Here is a 13080-nt window from a genome sequence, read left to right as displayed (position 1 = left end):
TACGGATCTTCCAAAACCCATTTGATTGCCATCTCGAAAAACTGCCACCTGAACTTCAAATGGAAGTGCTTGACCTGCAATCCAATGACTTTTTGAAGGACAAATATAAGGAAGGAAATCTGGTAGAGTTCTATAAATGCCTGCCAAGTGATCAATATGCTCATGTAAAAAAACTTTGTGGATTAATGTCAGTGTTTGGCACTACTTATGTGTGTGAAAAAACATTTTCAATGATGAAATATGTGAAATCCAACTACAGATCGACCTTGTCTGATGAACATTTACAATCAATTTTGATGATAGGGAACACTAACTTTGAACCACAGCTAAATGCAATTTTGTCAGAAAAACATCAGTACCATATTTCTCACTAATCCTAAAATAATAATTCTTTTTTTAACGATTTTGCATATATTTAATTTTTTCACAGTTGCTTCGGCCCGCGAAGCCCCTTCAAAAATCTAATAAGACCCTTGTCTCAAATTTTGGAGACCCCTGGTCTAACTGATTGTCATATTTGGGGTTGGGAAGGAATTTTCCCCTGGGTCAGATTGGCAGAGACCCTGGGCGTTTTTTCACCTTCCTCTGCAGCGTGGGGCATGGGTCACTTGCTACTTTAAACTAGTGTAAATGGTGGATTCTCTTTAACTTGCAGTCTTAAAATCATGATTTGAGGACTTCAGTAACGCAGCCAGAGGATGGGGTCTATTATAGGAGTGGGTGGGTGAAGGTCTGTAGTCTGTGATGTGCAAGAGGTCAGACTAGATGATCATAATGGTCCCTTCTGGTCCTAAAGTCTGAGTTTTTATCCTCAAGTATCAATTCTTTTACTGAGAACATTTCTGAAAGGCCCATGCGCTGGGCAAAATGACTCCCCCCGCCATCTCCGCAGCTGAGGGGTTTTGCAAATTGTTTGTGCAGAATTGATTGACTGATGTTGAATTGAAAATGATAGATTTCAATTTCAGTTCTAAACACGACTCGATGGAGCATGTTTCTGTAGGCCTTTGTTCCTGGCCAATCGTCCTTTCTTGTGTAACGCCGCCTCGCACAGGGGTGTTGGCAGTGGGGATCAAACCTGGGATCTCTGGAACTAAATGCATGAGCTGCTACTGTATGATCTAGAAGACACGTTTCTTAGCCAAGACTGTAGCAAGATCATTAATTTTTAGCTGCCTAGCCACTGCTAGAGGGGAACAGAGCACCACTCCCAGCATGCGGAGGGTTACACTTATTTGAAACAGTTTAGTTACAAGCCTCTGTGTGTGAGACGATGACAGTGTTTTGCATGCCTTTTCCCTATTCCTTGGTAGTTCATTTGAAAAAGTTGGGGTGGGCAAGTTGCATCGCTGAGTTTCATTAAAGTATTACCCTGCTTAATCTACCAAGCAATACAACATACCATAAAAATCTAATGCTTGGTATAATTACTCCTTATGCCTCCTCCCAGAAATAATCAGAATCAATTTACAGAAAATGCATTTTGCTGGGGTTGTGGAAGGGAAACTGTTTTGCCTACAGGCATTCAGGTTACCATGACATTGTAACAAAAAGACACTCTTCGTTTGATTTATTCTTGTAGAAAGTTTGTGATTTAAATTTGCAATAAAATGCCAGGCAGATCACGGTTGAGAAGACTGAGGCTCACACATGGGTCCCAGAAGAGGAGATTGTTTTTTTTAATTTGTGCTTGAAGCCTTGGGGAGAAGAAGAGAAGGACTCCTTAGTGTGGCAACTAAATTATTGGTTCTTGGAACACGAGGCTGCCATAGTATACATCAAAACAAAACAGTTGCTGACATGTTTATCTATACTGGAAGTAAATAATCTGATTCTAATATGTGTTGTCAGATTAAGTGACCTGACTTGCAAATATCATTCATACTCAGTCCACATATGTCAACGTGCACATGGAAAATGACTATTCCACACCACTTCTTAATTTCTGCTCCATTAACTTTTTTTCCCAGAGTGATGGAGCAGGAATTAGTTTTATTTGCAGCATTTCTAGATAAAGGATAGTTGTAAATTTTTAGACCTAATAACTGTGTTCCTATAAAGCTATTGGTCAGGAAAAATTTGAACTCTGAAATACTTTCCCTCTAATTCCTTTAATGGGAATTATGTTCACTACATTTTGTTTGTGGGTGACACACAGAATAGCACCACATGTACTTGCAAGTACATAACTTTGCTCTTTTCTGTTAAGTAAAATGGAGTTTGTAGCAACCCACACTCATTGGTCCTTTGTACAATTCCTCTCTATGTTTAGCTCTGACTTAGGAGGGAGTGAGCTGTTTCTCTTTTCTCTCTCTCTTCCCCAGCTCTCCCAGATCCCTATGGCTGGTGGGACACAGGTGTTCCTTCCAGTGTCTTCTCCCATAGCTGCCCACTCTTTGGGGTATGTTTTTTATCAAGGCTGTCTTATATTTCCTGGGGAGAGTGGTAGGAAGAGGCATAATGCTACTTTAACTTGTCCCTTCTCTGATGTTATGACCATTGCTCTTTGAAGGAATTTCAGAGTACCTAGTGAGTATTTCCCAGCCTACCTAAAAAGAAAACAGAAGAAATTCAGGGGCCCCTAAATGCCCAGAACTAACAAAATACATGAAGTTGGGTTGGAGACTTGACACTTGGTTATATAAGTAAGGATCATTCTAAAAATAACAAAAAAAAAACCCTGAGAGATTTTTGTTGTTCTTATAAGAGAAATTTGTTAAATTCATCCCTTTACTTAAGCTTGCAGTAGAGAAACTCATGCATTGGTCCTTGCTCTACTCAGGTCAAGAACATTCAAGGCAGGCATTTATAGAATAGTATTTTGCCATTTTTTCCCCTCTACCAACTCAATTTAACCTGAATTCCAGGTTTCACTAATCTTCCAGGAAACAAACCTCTCCTCTTTGTTCATTTTTTCCCTTTGCCACACTCTCCAGATTTTAGATTCCCATCCTCCTTCATATAGGACCATGGGTCATTGCTTAAAGTTAGTTGTTGGAGGAAAATGGCTAAATTTAATAAGGGAATTCATTCATCCTCTTATATAGGCTTGTACAAAAATACTAGATCTCACAGGACAAACAGTGTTTTGGCTCTCTAAGCTATACATCTTGCTTAATGGTGTCAAACTACTTGACCTTGGTAAATTAAATCTCAAAATTCAGGAATTGCAGCACCTTCTCAGAGTTAAAGTAATCCTTATTGCTGTTAGTGCAGCACTTATGTCCAACCTCGAAGCAAGTGTACATACCACCATCTATTGCTAAAAGCACCCGGTGTTGTTGTCATTCCATTATTTGGGACTTTGTGGTTGTATTAGCAGTGGTTAAAAAGAAACAAAATGGGTTTAGCATGTTGAGAAAATAGTTATCTTAGTGCAGCGTAGACTCCTTTTGCCACTTCCTATGACATGAATATGAGGGGAGGACATTTTCTCAAGAAACTATCTATTTCATGTTTTTGTAGGAACAGTTTGATTCATTTAATTATTTATAAATCTTTTTTTTTTTCAGAATAGCTTAGCATTTTAAATGAAAATAGCAACTTTAAAAACAATTAATTGCTTGGCTTGTCAAAGACTATTAGTGTATTGGTTCAGTCCAATATTACATGAAGAAATTTGATTAGAACATAGTTTTTATATTAATTGTACTTACGTTGCAAATATATCTTTAAAAGTCTATTATGAATGTCCAGTTCTTTGACATTTCCCCATAGGCAATGCAGTAGTACTCAATATTTTGTCTTAAAGATTCATTTTAAGAACGTCACTGAGGCGTCTTACTGCAATCCCAAAATGAAAGTTTTGTGCTATGTGATAAAACTGAATTAAATTTAATTCCCCTAATCTAGGGGAGAGAGCAACCCAAAATATATAATACTTTGTCTTTTTTGTTTGTTTGTTGAAAGGACCAATCAGCTGGGAATGTTCACAAAGAAAGAATTTGATCAATTGGCCCCAGTAATGGACAGCTTCAGTCTCATGACATACGACTATTCAACACCACAGCGGTAAGGCAACATGGCTGGGCACAGATAACCAGAAATTAATTGTCAGTTATGTAGCTGTGAAAGGTACAGCCTTGGCTGATCACAAGAAGAATGGATAGTTTGTTCTAACTACACCAGATAAGGCATTAGGGTTAGCAGTTAGGATTATGGATGAAGGCTGAGACTTTCAAAGATGTCTAAGATTAGGATACTTTATTCTCATTAACTTTAATGGTAATTGGATGTCCAGATCTCTTAAAGGGTTTTGAACCTCAGCTCAAGAGTTTGTTTGCTAGTAACTGGACGTTAGTTTCTTTTATGTAAGATGATCTTTGCTTTGTTTTCAGACCCTAGTTGGTGCAGTTTCAAAACCCATGATAGGATGAATGTACAAGTGTACTTTCATTCTGTGGAAAAATGACATTGTGCACAACTGATGTTTTTACTTGCCTAATTTGGTCTTAGAGTAGACTCTAGCATTTAAGAAACTGTTTTTAAATGCTATACTAAATACACCTCTACCCTGATATAACGCGACCTGATATAACACGAATTCGGATATAACGTGGTAAAGCAGTGCTCCGGGGGGGTGGGGCTGCGTGCTCCGGCGGATCAAAGCAAGTTTGATATAATGCGGTTTCACCTATAACGCGGTAAGATTTTTTGGCTCCCGAGGATGGCGTTATATTGGGGTAGAGGTGTACTTTCATTCCCACTGGCTGTGGTTGACTTCAAACTCAAGTTCCTGATAAAAATATGCTTCTGAAGCTCCTGCTAAATTGACAGTACATAGCTGAAATTTGGTTTCCTAAAGTCTGTATTGAGGTGAGTTAGTAAAAACTCCCTGCCATTAGGAATATCATACCATTCACTTCTACTAATCTGTAGCACTCTTAAGGGATCTTTGTCATATCTAGTATATTAGCATTTTGATAACCTCTAGACAGGTTTGTGTTTGGTGCTTGTTTTTCCAATCAAACGTTTAAAAGAAGCTTGCCTTTATTTTTGGAAAAGAGTTTATATATCTCCCTCACTCCCACATCTTCCCACATCCTGCCTCTACTACTACTCTTTCTCAGTTTCCACCACTCATTCTCAACAATCCACTCCTAAAGCCCTAGAATTAAAAAAAATAGCTGGGAATGAGAACTGAGATTTGAACATATTTCTGTTAAATTCTCTGTACTGAAACATGTTCCAGTCCCAGCCACATATGCAGCCGGTTTCTTATGGCTACACAATCAGATGAAAAATGGTGACAAAACAGGAAGCTTGTCAAAGTGACCCTGGCAGTTTTTGCGTAGGATCTCCGACTGACATTTACTCGTAGCTGGCAATGGAACACAATACTGCTAAGACTGTATTCTTAAAATGTACAATGTTGCATCATTATCTTCTATATGTATTAACTGTATAGACACTTTCAAGATAGAGAATCTAGCAAGTGATACATTATTAGCTGAATAAACAAAGCCTTAAAAACTTAACTGCATTAAAGAATTGCACAAGTGTATTAGATTTGTTTGATCTTGAGCTTGGTATCAAAATCAAACAGCTATAAGGTATCATTTTAATTTGAGGTGGAATTTTGATGAAACAGCAACTTTGGTTTTAAACAGTGTTATGGAGACATTCTGAGTCAGTTCTTTAACTGGTGCGTACAATTGCTTAAATCTGCTGTTGCTGCAGTGCAGCTGCTCGTTCTGCACAAGGAGTCACTTCCTTTAGAGTCTGTAGTAACATCGGTCATTTCCATTATTCAATAAATGTGATTTTATAGTAGTACCTTAGCTTGAGACAGGATTTTTTCAACTGGTTTTAATAGGTTTATTCTGAATTTCCTTGGATAGGTCTTATCTAGGCTTGGGAGGATTAGTTTTTTTTTAAATTGGTAAATGTTGGTTAGCATCAGTTTTACTGTACATGCACTAACCAATGAAAAATACTTCCAGTGGTGGTCAAAATTTACAGCTACCAATGTAAGAAAAATGCTCCTTGAGAACTTATTAGAGTTTGATTTAAGGCTAGATACTTTATATACTTCGACATATGATGTTGAAAATTAGAGTTTTACTGGTTATAAAGCTTTACATTTTTGAATTTCTACATCTACTATCATGAAATAATTGTCTGACTCCCTATAATTTCCCGCAACTGTGAAATTTAAATTGATAAAAATAGGAAAAAATGCTTAAAAATAAACATTGCCTCTGTTGAAATTATAAAAAAAAATAATCAAATTCTGCCATGCCTAGTCTTAACATATGAACTATAGGACACTGCCCCCATTTTGGCATTACACCATTACCTTTAAATATGAACAACTCATAATTTTTCGCAAAGTATTTTCTGAACAGTATGCTTACTATTTTGATTTTATTTTTAATTGTACAGATATCCAAAACACTTTGAGGTAGATAGTCACCAGAGGGTGAAATCCATTGATGTTCACAAGACTGGAATATGTTGTTCCTTATGTTAGACTACTGAGTGCTTGGTGCACATGACGACAGCCAGTCTGTGTGGTCCAATTGTTCATTTTACAAACATGGCTTTTCCTTATGATGCCATTGCCCATCCAGATAATTCTGCATTCATTACCACAAGGTAGGAGTGTTAAGCAACAATGGATTAAATCCTGCTTGCCAATTATTGACTCCTTGTGTGAGTAAAATGAACAGGATTAGGTCTGGTGTGTTACATTGCAACATAACAGTAAAGGTCAGAATGGTATACAAAACAACTCAAGGCACTGAGTATTTTGAATTCTCTTGTGGGCATTATCCCAGGCCCAGTGAAGTGGAAAAACTGCTAGATGGAAGCCTTCTCTTCTGACTTATGTGAGATATTTCTTTGCCTTTTTGTCTAGAAAGGGGTCACAATGTCATTTGAAAACCAGGTTGAGTGCTTTGTGCATCAAACTAGAGTTCAGACTACAAGAGACTGTCCATTTAGCCTTTGTAATTTTTCATGTGCCGTAGTTTGCTCATCAAATTATAATTAGTTCAAGAATACAAAGCTGCTGTTATCTGAAAATGAACACTTACTGTTTCTGACATCCTGTTTATTCCATTGCTGACCCAACAGGCCTGGCCCAAACTCCCCTCTTCCCTGGGTACGGGCCTGTGTTCAGGTGCTTGATCCTGAATCCAAATGGAGGAGTAAAATTCTTCTGGGGCTGAATTTCTATGGCATGGACTATTCAGCACTGGGTGCCTCTGGAGAGCCTATCCTTGGTAACAGGTAAAATGCCTACAGACGGCAAACTTTTTTATTTAAAGTTGATGTCTTTCACAGTTTTAATAATTAGTGTTTAGAAATACTGACTTACAATCATAATGGCAGTGGCAAAAATGATCAAGGCTTTAAATTAAGTTATAGCTTGAAGAAATTCTCATCAGCCATAGAAAATAGAGTAGGGACTTTGTATGCAAAGGGATTGACTTGTGTTTTTGGAAGCCAGAAATTCTGTTAAAATGTTCTGAAATATTGTTTTCCATTTTGCTTTTCTCAGCTTCTGAAATTATCTGTTAAGCTAATTTCAGTATTCATTTTACAGCCACAATATGCTGCCACAATACAGTTGTTTTTGTAAATGGTGTCTCAAGGAAAAAGGTACAAGAAGTTGCCTTGAGAATAAAACCTACAAGCAGATAAAGAGAAATAAAGGCAACTTTACCAAACATAGCCTGGAACTCCAATTTGGTTTTTAGAAGAAAATGGCTGTTCCAATTTTGGGTGATACCCACACATAATTAGCCATTTGTCTTCTTTCCAAAATATAGTATAGATACAGCTGGCTGAGCCAGAGAAGGAACAAGGATTTTTGGCAGGTAAATCAACTTTGTTCAGCAGTTTTGTGTGTAAGTATAAGAATCTAAGCACAAAGTACAATTCTCATTTTCAACTGTAGGCCAGATGTGTTAGTTAACCAATGCACCCAGGATAATTATTGCTTGTCCATTAAGCAGTAAAATACAACTTAGCTGGGCAAATACTTTTAAGTTGAGGGTCTGATTTTCTGTCTTGGCCTTCACTTGTGCAGACATTTGTTGCCCACATGAATTGCTCCCACAGTTTCCTTATCTGCCCTTTATTAATGCCTTTTCCTGGCAATTTGTTATAGTGCAAAATTGTAGATGCAGTTCATTGCAGGTGATGAATCGTTCCTGAATCTAGCTGAATAATGGGGGCCTGAATGACATTGACTAAGGGATGGGGAAGAAGAAACAGTTACTTAGAACAGAAGCTTTTATATTAAAGGATTCTTGCTGTGGGTAACAAAATGACACTAGCTCTATGTAGCTCGAAAGCTTGTCTCTCTCCCTACCAGAAGCTGGTCCAAGAAAAGATATTACCTCACCCATCTTGTCTACAGTAAATCTATCGTATTGCTATAGTAAAATGTGCAATACTGGTTTTGCAGAAATAATGCTACAGTGTTGAAACACTTCTTCTGGCAACTAGCAGAAGTTGCTAGATCGCAGGCCCTGGTTCTCATGGGAGACTTTAATCACCCTGATATCTGCTGGGAGAGCAATACAGCGGTGCACAGGCAATCCAGGAAATTTTTGGAAAGCGTAGGGGACAATTTCCTGGTGCAAGTGCTGGAGGAACCAACTAGGGGCAAAGCTTTTCTTGACCTGCTGCTCACAAACAGGGAAGAACTAGTAGGGGAAGCAAAAGTGGATGGGAACCTGGGAGGCAGTGACCATGAGATGGTAGAGTTCAGGATCCTGACACAAGGAAGAAAGGAGAGCAGCAGAATATGGACCCTGGACTTCAGAAAAGCAGACTTTGACTCCCTCAGGGAACAGATGGGCAGGATCCCCTGGGAGAATAACATGAAGGGCAAAGGGGTCCAGGAGAGCTGGCTGTATTTTAAAGAATCCTTATTGAGGTTGCAGGAACAAACCATCCCGATGTGTAGAAAGAATAGTAAATATGGCAGGCGACCAGCTTGGCTAAACAGTGAAATCCTTTCTGATCTTAAACGCAAAAAAGAGGCTTATAAGAAGTGGAAGATTGGACAAATGACCAGGGAGGAGTATAAAAATATTGCTCAGGCGTGCAGGAGTGAAATCAGGAAGGCCAAATCACACTTGGAGTTGCAGTTAGCAAGAGATGTTAAGAGTAACAAGAAGGGTTTCTTCAGGTATGTTAGCAACAAGAAGAAAATCAAGGAAAGTGTGGGCCCCTTACTGAATGAGGGAGGCAACCTAGTGACCGAGGATGTGGAAAAAGCTAATGTACTCAATGATTTTTTTGCCTCTGTCTTCACGCACAAGGTCAGCTCCCAGATTGCTGCACTGGGCAGTACAGCATGGGGAGAAGGTGACCAGCCCTCTGTGGAGAAAGAAGTGGTTCGGGACTATTTAGAAAAACTGGACGTGCACAAGTCCATGGGGCCGGATGCGCTGCATCCGAGGGTGCTAAAGGAGTTGGCGGGTGAGATTGCAGAGCCATTAGCCATTATTTTTGAAAACTCATGGCGATCGGGGGAGGTCCCAGATGACTGGAAAAAGGCTAATGTAGTGCCCATCTTTAAAAAAGGGAAGAAGGAGGATCCGGGGAACTACAGGCCAGTCAGCCTCACCTCAGTCCCTGGAAAAATTATGGAGCAGGTCCTCAAGGAATCAATTATGAAACATTTAGAGGAAAGGAAAGTGATCAGGAACAGTCAGCATGGATTCACCAAGGGGAAGTCGTGCCTGACTAACCTAATTGCCTTCTATGATGAGATAACTGGCTCTGTGGATGAGGGGAAAGCAGTGGATGTGTTATTTCTTGACTTTAGCAAAGCTTTTGATACTGTCTCCCACAGTATTCTTGCCACCAAGTTAAAGAAGTATGGGCTGGATGAATGGACTGTAAGGTGGATAGAAAGCTGGCTAGATCGTCGGGCTCAACGGGTAGTGATCAATGGCTCCATGTCTAGTTGGCAGCCGGTTTCAAGTGGAGTGCCCCAAGGGTCGGTCCTGGGGCCGGTTTTGTTTAATATCTTTATTAATGATCTGGAGGATGGTGTGGACTGCACTCTCAGCAAGTTTGCAGATGACACTAAACTAGGAGGCGTGGTAGATACACTAGAGGGTAGGGATCGGATACAGAGGGACCTAGACAAATTAGAGGATTGGGCCGGAAAAAACCTGATGAGGTTCAACAAGGACAAGTGCAGAGTCCTGCACTTAGGACGGAAGAATCCCATGCACTGCTACAGACTAGGGACCGAATGGCTAGGTAGCAGTTCTGCTGAAAAGGACCTAGGGGTCACAGTGGACGAGAAGCTGGATATGAGTCAACAGTGTGCTCTTGTTGCCAAGAAGGCTAACGGCATTTTGGGCTGTATAAGTAGGGGCATTGCCAGCAGATCGAGGAACGTGATCGTTCCCCTTTATTCGACATTGGTGAGGCCTCATCTGGAATACTGTGTCCAGTTTTGGGCCCCACACTACAAGAAGGATGTGGAAAAATTGGAAAGAGTCCAGCGGAGGGCAACAAAAATGATTAGGGGTCTGGAGCACATGACTTATGAGGAGAGGCTGAGGGAACTGGGATTGTTTAGTCTCCAGAAGAGAAGAATGAGGGGGGATTTGATAGCAGCCTTCAACTACCTGAAGGGGGGTTCCAAAGAGGATGGAGCTCGGCTGTTCTCAGTGGTGGCAGATGACAGAACAAGGAGCAATGGTCTCAAGTTGCGGTGCGGGAAGTCCAGGTTGGATATCAGGAAAAACTATTTCACTAGGAGGGTGGTGAAACACTGGAATGCGTTACCTAGGGAGGTGGTGGAGTCTCCTTCCTTGGAGGTTTTTAAGGCCCGGCTTGACAAAGCCCTGGCTGGGATGATTTAGCTGGGAATTGGTCCTGCTTTGAGCAGGGGGTTGGACTAGATGACCTCTTGAGGTCCCTTCCAACTCTGATATTCTATGATTCTATGATTCTATGATTCTGTATTTACTAGTATATTTACTCTAGTAGATAGTATAATTAATATAGTTTCCATTACAATACTTTATGTATAAAAACCTAGGAATATAGGAATACTATCTCCTGGCTTTCATGATACTGCACTGTCTGTAGCGAAGTTTCCAATAATAACTATACTGTATTGCTATATAGTGTCTACTTTTATAGTGTATTCTATAGTATATTATGGGACCCAAGCATGCTGTCTTTGAGTTAGTGGCAAAAAAAAACCCTTCTAGTTAAGTGGTGTAGAAAATTACTATAACTGTTTCCAATAGAGAATACATTTAGAGATGTAAGAGAGTTTGCAGTGAATACTATGGAGTTAAAGTAGTTACTACTCAGGGGAATGGTCCTTCTGACTTCAGTGGCAGTGCATAGTATTGTCATATTTCAGTTAGCAAAAGTAATTTGAAACAACATTCTAGATACTTTTTTTAACTTAGTAGGCTTTCAATTTTAAACAATTGCTTCTATTCATGTATGCAGCTTTGTAATTGGTGCTTCTGCTTTATTTAATAAAAACAGATTCACAGTTTAAGCTAATTTTTTTCCAGAGTTGTATTTTGAGGATGCATAGTTAAATTCTGGTATCTTAGCTATACACACTTAGAAGTTGAATCTGGATCTATTATTGAAAAGTACCACTGGCTGATGATCTTCTAGAGTGAAATTTACTTTATTTATTTTAACTGGTAAAAAAAACTGCTTGTAAAGGAAGCTCCAGCATTCAGCCCCTGTGTCTCTTTGAAAAACATTAATCACACATCCAGGGGGGATGCTGTATTTGTTGACTTGGGGGTGTCTTGAATCTGCAGGCCAATATGGGAAATTGGTACACAGTATCTGTTACATATACATGAACCCTCACTGCTTGCAGCACTTCAGAGGAGAGATCCATTACTGGTGGTTTACAGATAACGAAGGGGTAAGGAATATGCCCTTGGCTATGGAACTTGTTCATCATGGTTTTCTGCTAGAGCCAAAGATTGACCTTTAAGACACTTTTCTAGGGCCATCTACTTATACAGGCTTTTGCTTGTGGCCTGCTGAGGTAGGTCTGATCCTTTTTCTTTTAAGGGAATAAATGGAGAGTTGGAGTGAGTCTTAAGATTTTCACTGACAATAAGTCAGTGTATACATTGTCTTTTAAATATTGTAGATACTCTTAAGAATTTTATTATACTTAATCATTAAGATCTGATTACTGGAGCACTGTTTTGGGGGGAGGAAAATGTACTGAGAATAGGATTAATACACTATTATGTTACAGTGAATCACAGCATACATAAACTTCAGTTTACAAGAAAAGATGTTCTGGGATACTGCTTGTGGGGTGTGCAAGGTGAGGCGTGGGTCAACTTAATTGAGACTTAATCAGTTTTGGCCTTTATTTATAAATTTTCAGACAGAATCGCTGTCATCTATAGTTCTGAGCATATATTTGATAGATGATAAATAGATAAGACAGAACAATGAGGGGCTCAAGCTACCAAGTTTTGGGGTACTTGGAAGCTCACCTGGTTGTCTCAGTCTATAGTCAGGTATTCTCCAACCTGAGCCTGTGTTCACTTGATTTCTTATACCTTTCCACATTACATATTCATTAGCTTTCTTCCAATCAGCATTAAGTATTGTGACTTACATAACCCATACAATATGCATGTGCAAACTTCAATTTACATAACTTTTGCTGTCTACACTATTTTCATGTCATCATATCCCTGCTTTTTCCCCTGTAAAGGGACTTTTAGCGTTACGTTTTGTGTATTTTATTATGCTGATTAACTTCCTCTTAGCTATGTCTTCCAACGCAATACATTCCATCAACAAAACATCACCTTTATCTTGTCAGTTATGAGCATTATTTAAGCACGCCTAAATAAGAGAGAAATTGTCAAGACAACACTAATGTCAACCAAAATGGAAGTCGTCTCAATGAAGTAAAGGGGCCCGGGGTGAGCAGTAGAAAGGAAAAGGAGGGTCTGGCAGAAGTTCATTCATGTTTTCTGCCTTGGTTTTGAGGTGAATGACTGTTCTGCTTTCCCTGTGTGGGAAGAGGGTGAGGAACTCAACAGGGTGACATCTGGCTAGGTTTATTTCCTTACCCTCTAACCTTCCTTG

The 13080-nt window shown here is 39.4% G+C and overlaps 1 protein-coding gene across 14 annotated transcripts in view; it reads left to right on the top strand.

Moving 5' to 3' along the window:
• Positions 1-13080, top strand: part of CHID1 (chitinase domain containing 1) — a 275561-nt gene that overhangs the window by 96801 nt on the left and 165680 nt on the right. For 13 of the 14 annotated variants that reach the window (XM_065594671.1, XM_024109643.3, XM_065594673.1 and 10 more), the window contains 2 exons: positions 3910-4011; positions 7078-7233. In XM_065594671.1, the coding sequence (XP_065450743.1) occupies positions 3910-4011; positions 7078-7233 (258 nt within the window). The remainder of the gene's footprint in view (positions 1-3909; positions 4012-7077; positions 7234-13080) is intronic. The other variant, XM_042862184.2, reaches the window with a different exon arrangement.

Source organism: Chrysemys picta, chromosome 4 (assembly GCF_011386835.1).
Source record: "Chrysemys picta bellii isolate R12L10 chromosome 4, ASM1138683v2, whole genome shotgun sequence".
NCBI classification, from domain to species: domain Eukaryota; kingdom Metazoa; phylum Chordata; order Testudines; family Emydidae; genus Chrysemys; species Chrysemys picta.
The sequence above is the reverse complement of the archived record's forward strand: the minus strand, read 5'-3'. Positions and strand labels throughout refer to the sequence as shown.